Raw genomic sequence first — 20,709 nt, 5'->3', positions numbered from 1 at the left:
TTAAACCCCGGGCAGCCCTCTGCATGCCTGACCTCGGGTCAAGGGCTCACAGAAGAGGGAGCAGGGCTGGTATTCCGCTGAACAGCATTGCAGACAAAGGAGGGCAGGTCCGACTTGTTCAAGCAAATGCATAAACCCATGTTTGAATATCAAAACAGTTTTGTGATACTATTTCAGCATGGAGGAGCTATGGAAGTAGCTCTTAGAGAAATGAGTCTGGGATCTCCTCAGATCCTTTGGTGTTTCTTTATTCACAGGAGCTATTTAATAGGATGCATTGCATACACCTAGCTCGTGTACTGAAATAACGTATGTGTTAGGTATAAAGACTTCTTTCAAGGATTAACTGTCTCCCCGGAATCTTTATGGTCATGTAAGAGTTCATAAGTGAATTCTTCAATAAGATAAATGACTTATTTGCACATACTTGAAATTTAACAAACAAGCAAAATTTTTAAGCCAATCCTGCACAGCTTTGCCAAAGGGGGAAAAAAACTGATCCAAACACCTTTTTGGTAAGTGAATGTTCATGTCAGTTATGTCAGCAGAAGTGAAGTAACTGGCTGAAATAGCCAGGCTGCCCCATGCAGAATGGTACTTCCTGTGAGCCAAGCACTTGACGGTTTCATTGCAAGCACATATTGCGTTTGACCTTGTCAAAATTAGTTCAGAAAGTGAATGTGAGTTTGTTGCCTGTGCGAATCTTAGCAAGACAGAGATTTTAAAAATAAACATCATCAAGACTATTTTCAGTAAAATCGTAAGACATTTTTCTCGATGTGCATTCTCAAGCATTTTTACCAGGAAGACTCTAACAATGATTTTTTTTTTTTTCCGGTCAGTTGGGAAGTATATTTGTAATAGTCTGCAAACTGCAAGTAGGCAACATCTTACACAATGCAGCGTGCAATGCACTGACCACTGTAGCTCCCAGGATATCCAAAAGGCACCATTAAACGATGCAAATGTTTGAAGCGCATTTGCAGGACAAAATTTTAGGTAAAGATTTTGTTTATCGCATGATACCACAGAATTCTTCCTGTTTTTCTGTGGAAGGGGATGTCCTTGTGACCAAGCAGTCTGCTAAAAGCTCTAATTCTGGTGAAATACAGCGATCAATCTTAAATATGATAGTTTTAGCAGCTGGGTGAGCTGTGTCTGTGTATAATACTCCTCAGTGAATGATGAATGTGAATATGTTTCTGCCTGTGGATCACTTTTAAAATATTTGCCCTAGCTTCATTAGTGGGGTAATTAACACCAGTCACCAAATGCATTGCCTCGTGAACGGGGAACCCCTAAGAAACTTCAGGGTGGCTGCCCAAGTCTAGCTAACAGAATACAGCTCTGCAGGGGCTCTAGTAAGACAGGACATTTCTGTGCATAGCCCAGCGAGTCTCAGATGTTTTGCAAACTAAACACTTGTTCAAATAAAAAAGGAATAGTGGGAACTGGAGCCTGTTCTGTGGGGGACCTGCCAGTCTTCCTCGGGGTTTTGCAACCTCCCTGATGCATCCTGTGCTCTTTTCACTGTCGTCTCGTCCATAGAGTGTGTTTGTGCGTGAAAACAGGGGACGAGTTCTGTACTGAGTCACGCTGCAATCTGCTAGGTATGTCGGGCTGGTACGCCAGGGTGGTTACATTGTTCTCTTGATAAGGGTAACAACAGAAAAATAGATAGCCAGAAAAACGAGGGAAGGGAAGTGGGGGAGTGAGCATCAGGCTCGTGAGTGGTGCAAGACTGATGGCCCAGCTGGCCATCAAGATGAAGATAGCCTGGGTTGGACTTGAACTGCGACAGTCTGTCCCAGGCCGTCTCAGCACATCACCTGAATCACTGTGAACCCCTGTGAGGTTTAACAGGGTTTTGTTGGAGCTGCAGGAGTCGGCTCTGTGAGTGCAGTGAGATAAAACAGGACTGCCATCGCCACGTGGCAGGGCAGGGAGGTGACAGAAAGAAGGGGAAGGCAGGGGAAGGCTGGGCCAGGCACGCTGACCCGAATGGCAGCAGGGCTCGTGTGCCTGGCATGTGCCTGGCCACACGGCTCTTCCTGACACTGCAGCCTAACACGGGCTAGGCCATGTGCCTCAGATTTGTCCCCTTTATTCTCACACAGCTGTAGGTTGAGTTAATATCCCGAAGTAAAGGAAACTAATAGTAAAATCCCGGCCACCTCTCTGAAGAGGGGCACCGTCCTGGTTGGTGTAGTGAGACAGAGCTCCATTGATGCTAGGAGCTGCACTTGCTCATGCCAGCGGTGTCGTTTGTTTTATTAGTCTGTATGGGCTTGATCTAACTCTTGCTAAAGTCAAGGAGTGAATGGGAAGCCTGTCCTGACAGCCAGCCTTATCACCATCCGGAGAGATGGGGCTCCTAGCACGTTACCTCTGCTGCCAAGAATTAATTGTGTTCAAGTCAATGCCTGAGTTAAGACGAAGCTGTGCCTGACTGACAGCTCTCGCTGCGGCAGGAAGCGTGACCCAGGAGGAGCCAGCCTATAAATGAGCCATTTTGTCTGGAGCACCTTCCCTGTGCGCTGCAGGTGGGAGAAGCCAAGCGCTTCACCGGCCTGCTGGCTCCTAGCGGGGTGTGCAGAGGGACTGAGAGCAGTGTCTGCCTCGCAGAGGGGTTCTCACGGCTGGCAGCAAGAGGCTGCCGGGGCTGAGGGGTGGGCAGAGGGGGCCGTGAGCTGTTCAGTGAGGTGTCCCCATTGCCTGCTGGGTGCTGCGATGGGAATCGCTCCGGTTCAATAACAGCAATCAGAACGTGAACATCGCATCCCTGAATAATACCCGAGGTGTGCCTCAATTCATGCTGTTTTCTTGGGTTTAAGCCAGGTCTAGGATCGGTCAGATCAAGCATTCAAAAACTGCAGCAGTGTCTGCTCAGTGTCTTTGTGACCCAATGGTGAGAGAACAGCGGAATATTGGGGCATGGAGCACTGGAGGGAATGTAAATAGCAGCACTTCTGAGTAATGCTTCCTTCATTGTAAATGGATTTTGGTTTTGTTTTGTTCATTGTTTTTTGTTGTTATTTTTTGTCTGGTTTTGTTTGTTTGTTTTTATGAGTTATGAATATAGTCGCAGGGACAATTTCTGGATTAGAGTCTTCAGTTGGTAAAAACTGGCCACGGATCCCTCCCTTGTGCCTAGACACAAAAAGGACATAAAATGCTCCTCGTCTCTGTTTTGTTTTGGTGCAGTTGTTGTTGAAAATGATGCTAGGTGTACACAGGGCGTGTTGGTGCTGGGCCTTGTGGGTGAGTCTGTCCAGAGGCTGAATAAGCCTGCCTGACGCCCTAGTACTACCTAAAGTGTCTATATTGGAATAAGCAGGGATTTTTTGTTTTCATTAGAGATTATTATTAATTACAACTATTACTATTTCATTTCAAAGTACAGCTTAGGAATTGCAACATTTTCCACTTCTTCCTTGGCTCAATATCTCAAAGCATTTCAGATTAGACTGGGAAACGCTGTCACAAGGGAACAGAAGGGACCTCAGAAGCATGAAAAGGCTTCGGTCTCAGTCAGAAGAGCATTTACGAGCCACAGATCCCCCAGCAGTTGGCTGTACAAAGGCGTCACCACTGGATGAATTTCCATGCTCCCATTTTCTCTCGATTTTACAGTTCCACCACCCCGGTTTAGCTGAGTGGGGTGTTTGAAGCAGCGCCTGTGGGAATGGCCGTGCCGTGCAGGAGCAGGATGGAGCAGCCCCGGCTGCATTTCTGCGGGTGCTCACGCACCGCCCGGCCCCGGCAGGCAGCGTTGCTGATGGGCTGCGTGCCAGCAGCTCCCTGCTGGCCCCCCAAGAGCTGCCACCCCACCAGGACACTGGCTGGGCACTGCTTTCCAAGCAGCAGGTACCACCTTCAAACCACAGCTCATTTCAGAAGGGCACCAGCAATGCCTCCCTGTACCCCGAAATTCCCTGCTTGCACGTGTGGCTACCAGCTTGCACGTGTGGCTAGCAGCCCAAACTCCTTCAGACGGGGCCTAGCAGAGCATGGGTTGTCCCACTGCTGGAGGAGCACGCTGTGTGGCTGATGCTGCCTGCTCAGCTGCTTGGTGCCGTGTCCCGAGTCCTTACACAGCGTCCAGCCGCACATGGAAGGAATTGAGAAGGGAAATTGCTCTGAAAGCACTGCGCCTCCTCTGTCTCTCCTGAGGGATCCAGTTCACATGTCCAGCCTTCTGAAAGGCTGAGCTCTCCGGGCAAGGAACGTGTATTATCTAGTTTGTATTTTATGGCAGTATATGACTGTTTTGTTATAATAACAACAACAACAATAATAATTAGGGCTGTGAGAGCCCTGAAGGGCTGGAAAGGAACCAAGCCCTGCAGGTTCTCTCAGATGTTCAAGTCTGACGAGCTCGAACCATCCAGGTTTAACCCCCAGCACCGGTGCCCTCTCTCACCCTACCGGCTACCATCGGGAGCAGGAAGTCTGCCTCTGCCCTCCGCGTGTCAGCCGGGAACCGGGATACCCTGGGGCTTCTCGAGGGAGGATCCCGCAGTCGCTGGGGAGGATGTGAGTGAAACTCACTGAACTTTCGTGGATGTGGGCTGAGGGTCGTGAATCATCAGATCTTCAGCCCAGGCCAAGCCCGAGTGGGTCTGAGAGTCTGCGCAGCGCCGCGCTGGTTTGGGATTGCAACACTGGCCTTTGCCCTCCGAGATCTCTGGGTGAAAGTCCCCCTTTCATGCAATTTTAAAACGACCGTGAAGGCACTAAAAATGAGTCTTTGGTAGGAAGTGCTGTAGATGATGGAAGCCTCCTGTGAAACTTCCATCCTGGTGTCTTTCATCGGCTATTCTGTCTGTCCGGCAGTGGGATCTGGAGCTGATACTGAAAGAAGAAAACAGATTTTTTCCTAGCTCTCCACACTTAATGGACCTGGAAGGAGGTGAGGTTGCTGGTGCACCAGAGGGGCTTCAGTGATGGTGTTCACTGCAGAACTGAGGCACCGCTCTTCTTTCCCAGCAAGACCGCTCAGCGATGGGAGCGTGGGATGGGGGTCCCGGCCCTGCTGAGCTCTCCTCAGCTCTAATCCCAATTCCCACAGTGTTGCCTCAGCTAATCGCTGCCTCAGTTTTCCTCACTTGTAAAATGTGGGGGTAATAACTGTGCATACCTCACAGAGGGCTGTGAGGATTCATTAATTAAACGATGTTCGGGAAGTGCTTTGAAGATGAAAAGCCCTATATAAATGCTGGGTGTTACTAGTGCTTAGTGAGTACCTTCACAGCCACAAGCAGGGCGTGCCTGCAGGAAGCAGAGCACTAGGCTGAGACTGATGGCTAAGTGCCTTTAAAAATAAATACGATCAGTAAATGCACTGCAGGTCAGCTTCCCTCTCCTCCCCCTTGGGGTAAGCTCCCACCTCAAAGGAGCTCAGGTTTTTCTTTGCCTCCTCCACTTCTGCAAAGCACAAAGGAGCTTTGGGAGTGATGAGGAGAGGATCGTGCCCGTGGTAGTGATGCTAGGAGACATCACAAGCAACCAGTTCACTCACAGGTACAAAATCTGTGTGTTCAATGAGTAGTGTTGTCCTGACAGGTCCCAGAAATGGTCTGAGCAGGGCGGCAGCTCCCCCGAGCCCAGTGTACCAGGAAAATGCATGTTTGTGTGCTGAAATGCCAGGGTTGCCTGCACGAGCACTGTCACTGTTAAGACAAGCGCCCCGCTGACATGCAGGTGGATGACATGTACGAAGTCCCATGACTACCTGTGCAGTCATACTAATTACATGCATACTTTAGGTAGACAAAGGCAAATCTGTACTTGCTCCTTCATATACATGTTTGAATGGAAACACAGATGCCGATTTCCTCTTCTTCCCAGTGCCCCTGGAAAATCTAGTATTTAATATTCACCTGACTAGGCAGAAATAAGAGAAAAGGGATTTTTGATTAGTTTAATTGTTTTTAATGACAGCCTGCCACATTTGACAGATCCTTCTTGCGAAGCTTCAAGACAAGCAGACTCTTCTTTCAGGGTTGCTGTGCGTGTTTCTGTCCTTAGTAAGATGCACTGAAGTTCCATTTTCTGAATTGGGTGGGAAGGTCACTTCTTTCACAATTCTCCCCAGGTTTGTCAAGGAATAACATACCTAAGCAATAACGTCTGACCTGGTGCAGATGTCCAGATGGAAGTAATGGCAGAAACTGATAAGGTAAAAGCTGTGTTTACTAGCTTAAGCAAGACTTGATTAAAGAAAATCAACAGCTTAAGACCAAACTTTGAAGCAGATTCAAATGTCCCTCTATAAGAGATTGAGGCAAAACCTGCAAATTCTTCTGAGATGGATCTGTAAAGTGCTTCAAAAGAAAATGCTGGTTATTCAGTGGACTGATTTATAACACTGAAATTCATCAGACATTTCATTGGCTCTTTATATTCAAAAATTGTCTAGAAAAGAAGATGTAAATACCTGAGTCATAGCTAAGCAGACCTTATCTATTATGCCAGGAATAATGTTGGGCTGCTGAAGAGAACATGAAAAGAGATGAACAGAAATATCTTGTAGGTGTTGAGGGGAGGACTTGGTCTTGGCTTTGGGGACACGGAGACCTCATGGGAGCAGCCAGCAATGAACAAGCTCTGCTCTGTGCAGGGAGCTTTCTTTCATCCATTCTGGAGTGCCCTTTTGGCTCGTTCCTTCTTATCATAAAGCTTATCAGACAGCCTGGCCACGTTCTGTAACACACAGAACACCAGGCAGGGACACAAGAAGTAAAGAGTACTGCCACTGGCAGGCTGTGATACCCCGTGCCTCAGTTTACCCATTGATTGAGGTGATAACCTTCCCAGAGTGCTGTGGTGATTAATTATTAATGTTAGTAAAGCATTCTGAAGATGAAGAGTGCTACATGCTGGCTAAAGATATTAATTACCTCAGACTCATGATGAAATTGTTATATTTACATAATGAACCAGGCACGGAAGAGCTGCAGAGATGGTCTGTCCTGGTGAACAAATTCTTCTAATTCAACTATCTCTGCCATCTTCATTATCTAAATCAAATCAAATCCTTTTTTCCACGGGGAATCTGCTCGTGGAGCAGGCAGAGCCCACATGCTCCATGTGATGCTCCCCGGATGGCAAGCAGCCACAGCACCTTTGCTAATTTCAGTCCCTGCCCAGCCCATGAAACTCACCTCACCCAGAACTTGTTTCAACTTCTCCAGCTGTTCTTGGCATGTGTTGAGATTTCATAAAGCTGATGCCATCAACTCCCACACACATGGCAAGAGAGAGTGAGAGAGAAAACCCACACACAGTAACTAATATATAGGGAGAAGAGATATTTGCATGGGAGAGCACAAACATGAGGCTTTTCTAGCTGGCTCCAATGACTTCTGACTGTTAATGCTCAGATGCAAAGGGATATGCAAAGGAGGAGGGTGACTCAGGGAGTCCTTCCCAATGCACAGCTCCAGGAAGACGCACGCTGCTTAGAGCAGGGCCGCTCGATTAGTTTTTATGGAGGTCAGCTGGGTGATGCTTCCTGCAGTCCCACAGCAGCTCAAAGCGGTGTCATCGCTTCGACTCTGCCAGCCTCGGCGGGCAGCAGGTGGTGGCCTCCCTGAGGGAACTGCTTCCCAACAGACTGGTGAGGGATGGAGAGGGTGACATGTCTTGGCCACCAGAGAGGTCTGGAGAAATCTTACTCGTGGTCCAGGTTCAGAATGCAATCTACCCCCTGAGTTACTTTTGCTAGGTATTATACACCATAATAGTTGCATTCCCCTTATTGGTCCTTTCTGGATTTCCTTTATTTTTTTGGAGTCAAGTGCATGATTTTCCAGGCTTTTCAGCCTCTGAGACTTGTCAGTCCATAATTCAGTATCCAGATGATGCCAAGGCATTTAATAGATCCTTTTAATGTAATAATCTCACATCAGTTTCAATGTGAAAAATCTTGCAGCTGCACAGAAGGGAGAGTTTAAACACAAACCCGAGTACAGGCAGTGACACACTTTTCCATACTCACATTTAGATCTGGGCAAATTTCCAGGGGAATCCACCTTTGTCTCCTACAGCCAGGACTTCAGAAGGAGCAATGGATTGTTCAGCAGTGAGCAGTCAGACAACAGTCCTGCTTGGGGTCTGATCTACCTAGAACAGGACAGACAGCTATTGTATTTGGGATAAGACAACAGCAATAATACCAAGACTCAGTGCAAAACATGGTTTGTTACACTGAAGTCAATGCCTTAGCTGAGAACAGAGTTGCTTCCTTTGCTCTTCATGCCCACCTTGCAGCCCAGCACTGCTTATCTGCTCTGCTCTGCCTTGTTCAGTGTGGGATCCAGCTGGTAGGCTGCAGTTGCTTCATGAATCACTAACGTGCTGCACACTTAGAAAGTACTTAAATGTGTTTTATAATGATTGAAAGGCTACAAGGACAGTGTGCTGACTGCCTTATTGCATACTCAGAGAGCCCTGCAAAAGCTTGGCCAAATTGTGGGGTTTAATGGACGCCAAGCATCAGGCCTTCCATTTCCTCTTCTATTTATGTTCTCTGTTTTAATGAAAACCACAAATCTTTCCGGGTGAATTGTTTCTTAAGTGAATTTAGAACAGTTAACACTTGCATTTATTAATTTTGTAGAAAAACAGGTATTACTGGTTGCTTAGGACTCCAAGTGCTATCTCAGAGCTCATTGGATGCCAGCTGCAAAATCTTGGTGCTAAGCCTTTGTTGATGATTAAGACAGGGATGTTATTTTCAGTGCCATGGAGCACCTCCAGCTGTGGCTCCACAATGACCCGAGGAGGACTCAGCACCTCGGACAACACCTCTGCAATTAGTCTGCAAAGCAAAAATAAATGCAAAAAATAATAATAAATGTTTAGGACCAGATTTTCGGAACTGTGTGCACAGAAAGGTAACTGTTTGTATAACCTCAGCACGCATCTGCTGAGATCTCTGATACTTTGTGGTGATGGCACATCTGAATTATTCTTATGAATTGCATGCTTAAGCAATAAATGAGAGCCAAGTCCTAAAGCTACTCATGTCCCAATCCATGAATATGAACTGACTGTATTTTTAATATGAATGTTTGGGTTTCTGAGATCAGGCACTGAGTTTTGATATGCCCTTATCTGAGGAAGTATCTGTGGTGCCTTCTCCCTAAGGTAGCACTCCCAGATCCCACTGTGCCCTGAAGTTTTGTTCCACGTTTCCTTGATTGCATGATCAGAAATGCTCTTTCAGTAATTTCACCTCATTTCTTTTCGCTAATGACAGATCTTTTCTCTCTGCAAAACCACCTTCAAATTCTTGATTTCTTTTACTAGGTCACTGTTAGCTCTTCTGTGCTGGAGATTTTTGACAGATAGGCTTTATGCCAGTCTCCTGCATAAAACTGAATTACATCTTGAGCAGGTATGAACTTGGAACAATTCCTACCTCCCAGGTAAAATAACTCATCGGATGCATAGCCATACTGTGAATCCTGCACAGACTGAAGAGGCTGGGAAGCTGAAAGGAAATTTTTCTAACTCGCAGCTGAATTTCTCCTGGTGAAGGATATGTACAACCAACTGCAAGAAAACAAATGATTGTTCTGATTTATTTTCCACTGTAGGAATAATTGGTAACATTGTTCTTCTTGGCAAAGATGAATAGTTGGAACCAGACTATTTCAGAGACAAAATATCCACAGGGAGAGATTTTTGAGGCAGTCATAGGATGCACCCTACAGAGTGTGATTCTCATGACATTAAAGCAGTGCTAATGGCACTGCGATTAACTTCTAATGAAGAAAGAAATGAACCTGATAAACACAGCATAAATGATCTACGGCAAGGACAATAAAAACGTTAAATTTTAGGCAAGGTCTGGCTCTCTCTGAAGCCAAATCAGATGAGCTTACTGAACTTAGCCATAACAGGCAAAAGAATTTATGACTGTGGAGGACGAAGAAATACTGCCGTGAGTCTGAGTTGCTGAATAACTCTATACCACAGAAGAGATCCCCCAGAGTTTTGCAATAGTAACTGTTGTGCTACTTTGTGGAATTCTCTGACCCTTTGATAATGTTTCCTCCTTTTAACAGCACAATCCTCACTCCTTCTTGAAAGCTTTTAGAATATTTTTCCTTATGCTTTTATCCGAGAGAAGAAGGCAGGACTGCATTTGGTATTTAGGCCAGGGAGCTGGCAATCTGGATTCTTTTCAGCTTTGTCACTAAACCGTGGTATGACTTTGGTCTACTCATTGTAAAGCGCCACGGCTTAGGGAAGCTATGGGGAGTCTGTGCCTCGCAGAAAGGATCCTGTGTGTGCCTACTGAAGTGACCGCCTTCCCTAGCCTTGCACTTGGCAGTCCCAGCTCCTTCACTGCTTCTTTGCCGCCCAGCAGAAAGTGCTCCCACCTGTACCATGCTGAGGTTCATGTTTTTGGGGTACCCACAGTCTGTGATCTCCATGGAATTGTAATGCTGGAGCTTTGCTCATTTACCTTATCCCCAACATCAGCTAAGCCTCGTAGTAAAACAGGAGTTTATTTAGTAACAATTAAAATTAGACATTTAGATATTAAACTGGGAGGAAGTAATCAAGTAAAATGAAAATTATTCCAATTCTAGCTGAAATTTTGCAACCAGAGGCTAGTGTTTTAGGCTGTCCTCCCCAGAATCTCAAAGAATGTCCACACGCTCAGGCACTGGGATCCATTAGCCCCAGTCCTGAATATACATCATGCTCCATCCTTCTTGGAGCAACTCTTTGAAGTTCTCCACACTTTTGTTCCCTAGAAATTAAGTTTTATAATACAAATGCATCTCTAATTGGCTTTTACCAAAGCCAGCAGCAATGGATATTTTACCAGTGGTTCCTCTGGGTTTAGACCTAATTGACCAGAAGGTGTGTGACCTCTATAAATACACCTGCTGGCCCTTCCTGGGAGCGAGGTGCCTTATTATTTCTCCTTTCCTCCTATCCAGCCTGCTGGCTACTGCTTCCCACCCACTCTGAGCTGCTCCCTTGGTTTCCTTGTACAGAGTTATTAGTGTTATTCAAACATTGGTTATACACAGATTCTATTAAGCTTATGATCTGTGTTAGTGGTTTCCTATAGAGACCTATATGTGCTACATTGTGCATATAGGTTAGTTATTGATAACAAGTTGCTCAGGGGGGACTCATCTATGAGAACAGGAACTTCTCAGCTTTATGCTCTGACACTGTCACTTAGGCTATAATTTCCAAAACCCTCCAACAATAACATGCTTAATTTTTAATACCTACCTTCAGGTGAGTCACTGAGCACCTCAAGCTTCTGTTAACTTCATTTGGATTTGAGGTGCTGGTCTTGAAATGAGGCCACTGGCATTGGGCACCTCCAGCTTCCCCTGACTTTGGCTTTTGGGTGCCTGTACACACTAGAAACAAGCTAAACAAAAACATGTTTGGGTTTTTTTTTGTTTGTTTGTTTGGTTGGTTGGTTGGTTGGTTGTTTTTTTTTGAAGAGCCTTCAACATTAAAATGGGACTTCCAATTTCTAAAGGCTGACAGGGAATTAGTTTTGAGTCAGTCTTTGTGTGGTCATTTTTACTCTGCAATGAGCGTATTCTTGCACAGAATTACACTAAAAAATTTGTCAAGAGACATTGTCTTTTGTTTCCATGAGTTTGCAAATATTCCCAAGCAAATGTGATGTAAGCCAGCAAGACCGAGCTTTTATCCTCCCAAATAAAAGACCTTCCTGAACAACATAGACCCTCAGCTAACTTTGAGCTCCAGCGGCTGCTGGAGGGAGCGTGCTGCTGATCTCACGCTGCCAGCAGCCGTAAGGCCCAATCCTTTTGCCATGGCACTGACACGGTGCTGAGACAGCCTCTGCCTGAGCAGGCGTGCATTGCTGTGTGCCCAAAGCAACCAGGAACGGCACTGCTGTAACAGCAGCTAGAAGATTATACAATGTATGTGGCAAAATAATTCCTGTCTCAGTGCACCAGGAGCTCCTCCCCATGTAAACAAACTCTTGGTCACTTTTGAAAGTTGGACTTTGCTTCTTAAATTATTTACATCTTGTAAATTTAAGGTACCCTGAAAAAAATGGAGCAGAAAATAGATATTCAGGTACTTGGCACCATTTTCCAAAATTTCTGTTTGCATTCCCAGCAGCCTAAGCAGATAGATATATTATGAATCTGGCCTTTGGTGCTCCAGTCTACTGCAAAAAGTTCAAAGCAGACACACACTGAGGTCATCGTTGCATCTTGCTGCGAGTGTAATGTAGACATCTGGAGCACTGCTAGGTTGGCTCTCCCAGGCAATGGCAGCTGGCTGTGCAGCGGTGTCCTTCTGCCCAGGCAGAATGGTGCAGCTCATGCGAGTTCAGTGCTGCTCCAGCCAGGCTACCACAGGGACGTGGACAAGGGAAGTTATGGCTGCAGTAGGGGGGCTCCATATAGTACTGCCATGGCATCATGTTTTGATGAGACTTTAATAAAACTAAGTTTCCCAAATTCCTCTGATGAAGGACATTATATGTTTTCAGTCGGTTTCATTGCCTAATTATGAACAGCAACTAAGACTTTCACACACATAGTTTGTAATTATTCGCATTTTGCAAAATTCCCTTGCCTTGACTTCTCTATTACTACTAGTAGTGTAGTAGTAGTAGTAGTAGTACTAGTAAGGCATACTGCACATTTTATTATTTATCCAAGTTCCATAGACCAAGCCACGTCATCAAGCCTCACATCTTCAGCTGACAGCAAAATGGCTCAGACCTGAAGCAGCTGGCTTGATGCTGCTGTGATTGTGGCTCACATGTACCTTGACAGACTCCACAACACTGAAACTGAATTAAACTGGTAGTACACAGGCATGCAGCACATACCACCGAGGCTGATTCTGCAGATGGTCAGACCATGAGTGAGCTTGCCCACAGGAGCAGTCCAACCCGAGGACTCCCACTGATTGCAACACTGCAGTGAGATTATTTGCATACACGAATTTGTGCGTGTGGATATGTTCTTGTATTTATCAGTCCTGTAGTTCCTAGGTACCATCAACTTCCAGTGACCTTTCTGGGAGTTGGCAGTGTTTAGAGCTGCATCGTATCCCGTGCATCTGTCCTAATTCAGCGACTCACTGAACTGCGCCAGTAAGACTCATGCAGATCTGTATGTGATTTACGGAATGGGGAACACGTTGATGGCCTTTACGCACCTCTAATCAGCGATTTAATTGTACTTTCAAAACACTGCTTTGAAAACTGCGCTCTCGGTGAAGAATAAAGCCAATGCTAATGTTTTTTTCCTCATGCTATTAGGTCGGGTCAGATTGGGAAATGCGTGTGCGGGCAGGCAGAGGCCGCCAGGCCGGCTGGCTTCAAGGCCTAGTTGGCGAGAGCTCAGTAGGGCCCTGCGCTGGGGCCTGGGCACCGATGTCCCACACAAAGAAAACAGTTCCTCAAGGAGATACCTTGAAGCCGCCAAAGTAACTGAGCAGGGGTTCTGTGTTATGTTATTTCTTTTCTTGTTGGTGTCTGTACACTGCAGTCACGGTGGTGGGCAAACCACAGCGTGGCCTGATTGTCTGGGCAGACGGACGGAACAATGCCGGCCCCTTCTTCACGGGCTGCATCTCCTGGAAAAGGCTCTCTGACTCGGCTGTGGGGTTTTGCAACAGTATGGAGTGAATATGTCCAAATGGGAAAGTCTCCAAATGGTGACTGGGACATTAGTACGAAGTATTATTAATAAATGAATTGACTTTGTTTTTATTAGCTAGATAAATAAACCTAGGCTCATATTGTTGGAGTGAAACTAAAACTGGGAGAGACAACGTTAAGAACACAACTAGAATAAAAGCTGCCACACAGTAAATCAAAGAAAAAGAAAAGTACATGGCTATTAATGTTCTACTATAACATTCCTCACAAGCTCTCTGCAGTGTGGAGAACTGCAAGCCAACATTTTTCAACAGTCCCAAAGAATGTGAAATGTAAATGTTTAGAAGAGTGTTTTTCTTGCCAAGCTGAGAGCAATCATAAACATCAGCTTCTACTAGAAACATTTTAAAAAGATGCACTCCTTGCTGCCAGCTTTGGAGAGCAACACCATTTAAATTAGATTTGAGTGTCCTTGGATTCTTGACACTCCATTGCTACCTTTTATTTGCCAAAAATTGTTGGATCGATGTTATGTTTGAATTTAAAGTATGAACTGCAACTGTATTAAATATGTTGCTTAAATGTTATGTGGATAAGCAGTCAGTTAACCTGCCTTGGATTCATTTTGAGGAAGACACGGGTCAAAAGAAAACGTTGAGGGAAAAGAACCATTGTTTTAATTATTGTACTTATTTTCTGTGCCATTACAAATGTGCATGGTGTGTTCCTGTCAAGTGGCACTCACAGATTTGTTGAGGTGTAGTATTGCCATAGCTAATAATATCCTAAAAGCTAACCATGACTTACTCCTTACTGTAACCACTCTGCCTTTCAGCTGAGAGGTCTGTAAATATCATTAATAAAATTATCCAGTAAACCGCCATTGTAGATCTGTATTAGGTAATACTAAACTGCTGATTCTGACAGCATGTTATTTCTTCACAATAACATCCTCCTATAAATTGTCATCTGATAATCTTAGCCAAAATGTTAAAATACAGGAAAATTGAAACGCTTTGCGAACTAAAGCCAGTTTCAACTGATTGTTTTAGTTATATCACCCTCAGATTCCAAACAAATCAAATTATATAATTTTAGCATTTTCTAAAAAGTAAAGCATTTCAGCTTTGGGATTCAAAGTTTCCATTTTAGATTAGTGCTTAATTATATTTTTGGAAACCCTTAAAGCAAAATTAAATATTTGAATCAAACCATTTCCGTATGAACCAAAACATCTTTTTTGTCAGTGCTGCGAGTGAATCAAATTTAATATGTTTTTAGAAGAAAGAGCCATCTCTGATCACAACCAAAAGCATCTCCTTATATAATCAGTGCTCATTTTGTTCACCTCCCTTATTTTGCACCATGAGAGCAGATGGACTTGGGTTCACCTGGTCATTTGTGGATCATAGTTATTCATCTTTGCACTTTTCATTTCAATAAAAGACTTTGAAATAATCTAGGAAAAATCTGTTCTTAGAGAAAATTTCCTGGTGTTATGTATAGCATGCCACTTCTTTGGAACAACTTTGTAAATTTGAAAGAGGATTTTCAAAGGCATAGAGAGCAGTTTGGAGCACCAGTCTCAGATAAACAGATTCTTAAAGAAGGATGACAAAGCTAATGCTGCTTTGAAACTGTAGTACTGAAATAGTAATGGTGAAATCATGAGATTTCATTTTCAAAAACAGTAATATATTTTTAGTTATTTTTTTTCTTCCTTTTTTAATTTGTATTTTGGGATGATCACATGCTACTTCGACAGGGTACTTCTGCAAGTGTGGCTGCTGGGACTGTCCAGCTGCTCTGTTCTCCTCCAGTAGTCCCGTCTGAGAACAGCTGAACTTGTGGGGCATATGATGAAAAGCAAGGAGAAAACACCTCGTCATTATAAGCAGATGTTTTGAATGAATGCAGAAGACTGAATTAATTTCCTCTTTTTCTCTCTTTGTTGCTACAGAAACAGTGATCTTTGGAGTTTACAACTGTTACCTGTGTCAAAGAAACAGAGACTAAAAATGAGTGTAAGAGCAGAGAATACCTGCAGCCATCACAGGGTGCGAGGACATGAAAAAGACCCAACAGCAGCAAATAAGAAGATGTGAGCTATGCTATGCTCACAGTGGAATCATTAGGAATTTTACCATGAGAACAGAACGGAGTTGTTCTTTCAGGTATGAAATGCACTGTAAATTACAAATATAGAGCTCACATTAAGAGGTTAAGACAGGAAGCTGTTTTCTTTCTAGGATGAGCCAAGAAGCTGCAATAGCTGGGTCTCTAAACTTGTGTATTCTAGCCAAGCCTTGGCAGAAGTCTTGCTTCCAGCATCCCTTGAGGGTATTTTTACTTCCCAGTAATATATATCATAGTTCTCCCATCCCTTACTTGAGTTCTGGTGTCCTTCTGTCTCTTTTCCATCTGATCAAGAGCCTACACAGTAATCCAAAGTACACTGGAGTCAGTAGATGTCTTTGCACTGTCTTTAATAGGCTCTGAATCAGAACAGAGAGGTCATAGTTAGGTTTGTAATTCGTTTTGCAGATAAATTGGAACATTTTGCCATTGTTTTGATTTGAACCTCAGATAGTCCTAGAAATAGCAGAAATAGCACATACATAAAGCCAGGTTCATGCCAATGGAACAACCAGGAGAGTTTATGTATGCCATCCCAAGAGAAATGGGATCTTGGTGGCGGAACCAGGAAAGCAGTCTCAGAGTCCTCACTTCCCTCCTTGTGCTTTCACCATTTGATCACACAAACTCCCCCAGATTATCATAAAATTGTGCAAAGAGCAACATCCAGTAGAGACCAGCTCTGCCTGGCTCCTATGAGCCTGCCAAGGCTGTTAGGATAGCGAGGGAAGAGACACACAATTAATTTTAAGAAGGTTTTCCTCCCCTATTTTGTCGTTGCCTTTGTGGTGGTTTGTGAAATGCTGGGAAGGGACATTACAATGAACAGAAAATGTTCCAAGGAAACCAGCCTTCTCCATGCCGTTGCCCAACAAGCATCCAGCGTACCAACCGCGGAGCTTAGCATAGGAGTGTACGACACGACACACATGGGGACTGTGATTTCTGCTGGGATAAGGCCTGTCTGAATTCACAGCGCAGAGAAAGGGCAGAGAATTAGAGCCTGTCCCTGCCTGGTCAGGCTCTCCCTCACCTCCAATACAAATGCAGGTGCAAAATTATCAAGACTGTATTTTTTTGCATAATTTAAAGCTGTAAAATGGAAGCTGCCTTTGAGCATTTGGCTCTTCCTCTCTTGCAAGTTAGGGCCAGATGCAAAAGAAGACTTAAGCACCTACAACTCGGTAGGTTCCTCCCTGCTCAGGATAACATTTCTTCCAGTACCAGCAATTTTATGTCTAGACATGCCCAGAACTGCTGTGATCTGAGCAGCTTAGTACATAGTTCCCACCTAAAACCCGTTGGGATCCTGAAAGAAGTAAAGGAGCCTCCATTTTCTCAGGCCAGCCAAATCAAATGGAATGTTCTGAACAAGCCTCATACACACCAGCAGGACCAGTCCCCTTGTATGGTACAGTCATAACTACTTTCTTTTAAATTTGACCAGAGGGGAGTGGTGCTATCTGGCTGAACAGTGCTTTTGACTGACAAACACAAGCAAAGTCAGAGATGTTCTTAGCTATTTCGTGTAAGGGTCCAGGCCTGCCCCGGTCTTGTGGGCATTGTCTAGGAGAATAAACATTCCCTTTGGGAATGAGATTGGAAATCTGAAAGTTTCCACCACAAAGAAGAAAGGAAAACACACACACACACATACACACACACACACACACCTTTCAAGGAAAACATAAATGTAGAGAATTAAAAATAATAATAATAACAAAAAAAAAGCTGAAGAAACCACAGTTATTTTGCTGGCTAATATCACGAAGACATGATAGTACTTGCAGCTTCCTGCTTGGACCTGGCTTGCTCCAAAGTTATTTTGTGTGTTAATCATGTGGTTTAGATGATGAAGATTAGGTCTGAGTAAGCTGTTTCAGATAAAAGGGGGAAAAGCAGCAACCAAACCTTCACCCAAAACTCTGACCTAAACTTTTCTAAGCTTTGAAAAAAAAAAAAAAAGTATTCACTTTTCTTTATTATTCTTTTGTTTTGCAATTAAGATTTTATTTAAAGGTACAATTATTCATTAGCTACAGTTATTCATTCAAAGTTTTAAAAGTGCAGAATGTTGTAAGAAGGACTACTGTTATCAGTACAAACACAAAAGTACATTTCTTTCCCTTTTCCTGAACTGAGCTTTCTAATAGCACTTTTTTTTTTCTTTTTTAATTCTTTTTACTGTTTCCAGTATAACCAACAGCATACTGTGTAAGTTTCTACACAGTTTTTTGTTTTCTATGCATCTTGGCCTGGAATGTTCAGTTACAGATTTCCCGATAAAGACTCCAGCTGACAGCTAGCAATTTGGCCAGTATTTCTCAAAAAAATAGGTATATAAAATCACGTTCTAAAACCAAACGGAAGTGTGTAAGGGGTCTGATTCTCAAAAAACAAGAATTGCTTGTTGCTCAGAAATTTTGAAAATTAAACTATGTTCTTTAGTGCTTTACTGTGTAATACTTTTAGATACCTATTTTTAAGTATTTGCCTCAATGGGTGGGATACTTTTGTGTTTGAGTTGCACACATTTGGCATGTGGTGTGCAAAGGAAATACATACCTTCTCCATTTATGTGCTGGCTGGGCAACTCTTTGCATATGCGTAACAAGTCCAATATTTGCTTATGCAGACATTATATAAGTACAATTGTAACTGCTGGCCCAATCCTCCATTGCTTTTAAATTATGCAGACTGGGAGCCTGGCACTTCCAGATGTGCTAGACTGGGTTTTACACACCCTGTGGACTTGCTCTGAGTCCCATGGGTTTGGACACAGCTGTAAGGCGGTGGGGAATTGGGCTCTAGGATATTGTATGAGAACACTTCTATTTAGAAAATCAACCTTCTAGAAAATCAAGTCTCCTGCATTTCAGTCCACTATAAAGCACCAGCGTGCCGCAGAGCTGACTTGAAATGACCCATAATGGACTAGCCATGGGGCAGGGTACCGGTCAGGAGATACCGTAACATCAGGCATTTCACAACAGAGCTGGACCTTGATCCTTCCAAAGTTCAGGCAAATAAATGAGATGCTCAAATTAGGAGTCTAGCTCCTTCACTGCAGTCACTGTCAAGAGACATATAGCTTTAAAAAGAGATTGAGTTTCTGAGACATTAAGGAAACAGGGATTCTAACAGTTAAGCACGATTAATCCAAGCCTTAGAGCCAAGAACATGCAAAAGTGAAGTGTCACAGAAGGACATAAGACTGTGGCAAGCGCTGTCTGGAGACTGCTATTCAGTCGTTTGATTTTTCTGCACATCTGCAATTACTGATTTCAAGTGGGATTGTTGGAGGGGATCTACTTTTCGTGACAGCTGCTGTTTGTGCAGCGGTTCAAACCCAACTGCAGTCAGGATATATTAAAAATGGAATGAGTAAGCTGCTCTGGAGAGTGACTTCCATCATTATAAACTAAAGAGGCTTGGATTAGCATTTGAACTTTTTGAATGCTTATTCTAATTAAACCACAGAATCTTCTGAGAGCTTCATCCATCACTAATTAAGACATGCAACCATTTATCTGTGGTTCATCCGTGCACTTAGCAGTTTGTGCTTTAGTGGGACTTAGCAGTGCAAAGTGTCTGCGCTGGGCTAAATGCCACTCAGAGCAACACACGGACTAATGAACTCTGCACTTTTATATTAACCGTCTTACCCCTTCCGTACTCAGGAATACTAGTGTGGCTTCAGATGTGGAGCTAAAACAAATAATCCACTTCAAAAATAAACTGCCCTAGGAAGTATCTTTGAGCTTTTTAATGTTGAATTAAATATAAAAATAAAAACACGTGAATGCAAATAACTCTTCCTGCAAAGAATGCAGCACAAACTTCCGAGTGTTTTGGTAGTACCTGAGAGCTGGGATATAAAACTGCCTGTAAACAACAGTGAATCTGTCTGGCAGCTCTGTTTTATTTCTCTCTCTTCTCCATCTCCCCCAGTACAAATTAATAAATATTGATGAGAAAGAGAAGCAATAAGACTTATCTATTAATTTCTCTCCTTTTATTTTCTGGACATGCTTAATTTAAAAGTGTGTTGGGGTTACCTTTAGTCATATATATGGCTGTTTGAGCCTTTTATTAGCCATGATTCATTCTGCATATCAGCACAAGGTGGTGATCATGCTTTCAGTCTGTATCTGTTCCATGATGCTCGGTTATCTGTCTGCCCCTGAGCTATCGGTAGGTATGGATTTGCATGTACACTGTTGTCCTATGACAATAGTATGCCAGGAATGACCGGTCTGGTATTACCTGGTCAGGTGAGGTTCCATTCAAATAATGTACATGCCACCAAAACAATTCAGATCAAAGGTCTGTCTTTCAACAGAATTAAAATGTACGGACTTCTAAAGCAATTTTAGCAGTTGGCTTTACAAATGAACTTATGTCAGCTGCTCTGTATGATGACTGACTAAATTACTTATATATCTAATCTTATCTAGCTATCTGTCTGTCTGTTTTTCAGCATTTCAGTACCCATCACCATATTATCTAGGCGCCACCATAAGATTAAGAAGCTCTGTAGTGACATTCTCAACATGATCTGCTCAGAGGTCATTAGCAGCGCCTTTCATACTGGCAAGGATCGGAGGAGAGCAAGGAAGTGCGCAGCAGCAGGAGAGAAAAAGGAAAAGAGGCGGTAAGCAGTTGGAGCCATTTTAGTTGTGCTCATCCTGTGTGGCTTGCTTAGCTAGTACTGAAATGTAAGAACCTCATGTCAGCTGTCTTTATTTTGATATGAGGACTATAGTACTTGTTGTTACACTACTGTTACATCAGAAAATTATCTCACACAGCCTCCAGATTGCTGTCCCTGTGCTTTCTTCAGATGCTGTTTACCTGCTTGGTCTTCATGATTTCCGTATATTACTGCCTCAGAGCAGGGTACGTCTCTCAAAAATTCCTAGTAGAGA

The 20,709-nt window shown here is 43.7% G+C and overlaps 1 protein-coding gene across 4 annotated transcripts in view; it reads left to right on the top strand.

Annotated features, from left to right (window-relative positions):
* LOC113841945 (uncharacterized) overlaps window positions 1–20,709 on the top strand; it is a 172,229-nt gene that overhangs the window by 127,677 nt on the left and 23,843 nt on the right. For all 4 annotated transcript variants that reach the window (XM_072026615.1, XM_072026613.1, XM_072026612.1 and 1 more), the window contains exons 4-5: window positions 15,606–15,819; window positions 20,262–20,435. In XM_072026615.1, the coding sequence (XP_071882716.1) occupies window positions 15,713–15,819; window positions 20,262–20,435 (281 nt within the window). In that variant the 5' untranslated portion in view covers window positions 15,606–15,712. The remainder of the gene's footprint in view (window positions 1–15,605; window positions 15,820–20,261; window positions 20,436–20,709) is intronic.

The sequence above is a fragment of the Anas platyrhynchos genome, chromosome 21 (assembly GCF_047663525.1).
Source record: "Anas platyrhynchos isolate ZD024472 breed Pekin duck chromosome 21, IASCAAS_PekinDuck_T2T, whole genome shotgun sequence".
NCBI classification, from domain to species: domain Eukaryota; kingdom Metazoa; phylum Chordata; class Aves; order Anseriformes; family Anatidae; genus Anas; species Anas platyrhynchos.
This window is presented reverse-complemented; position numbering and strand designations above follow the sequence as displayed.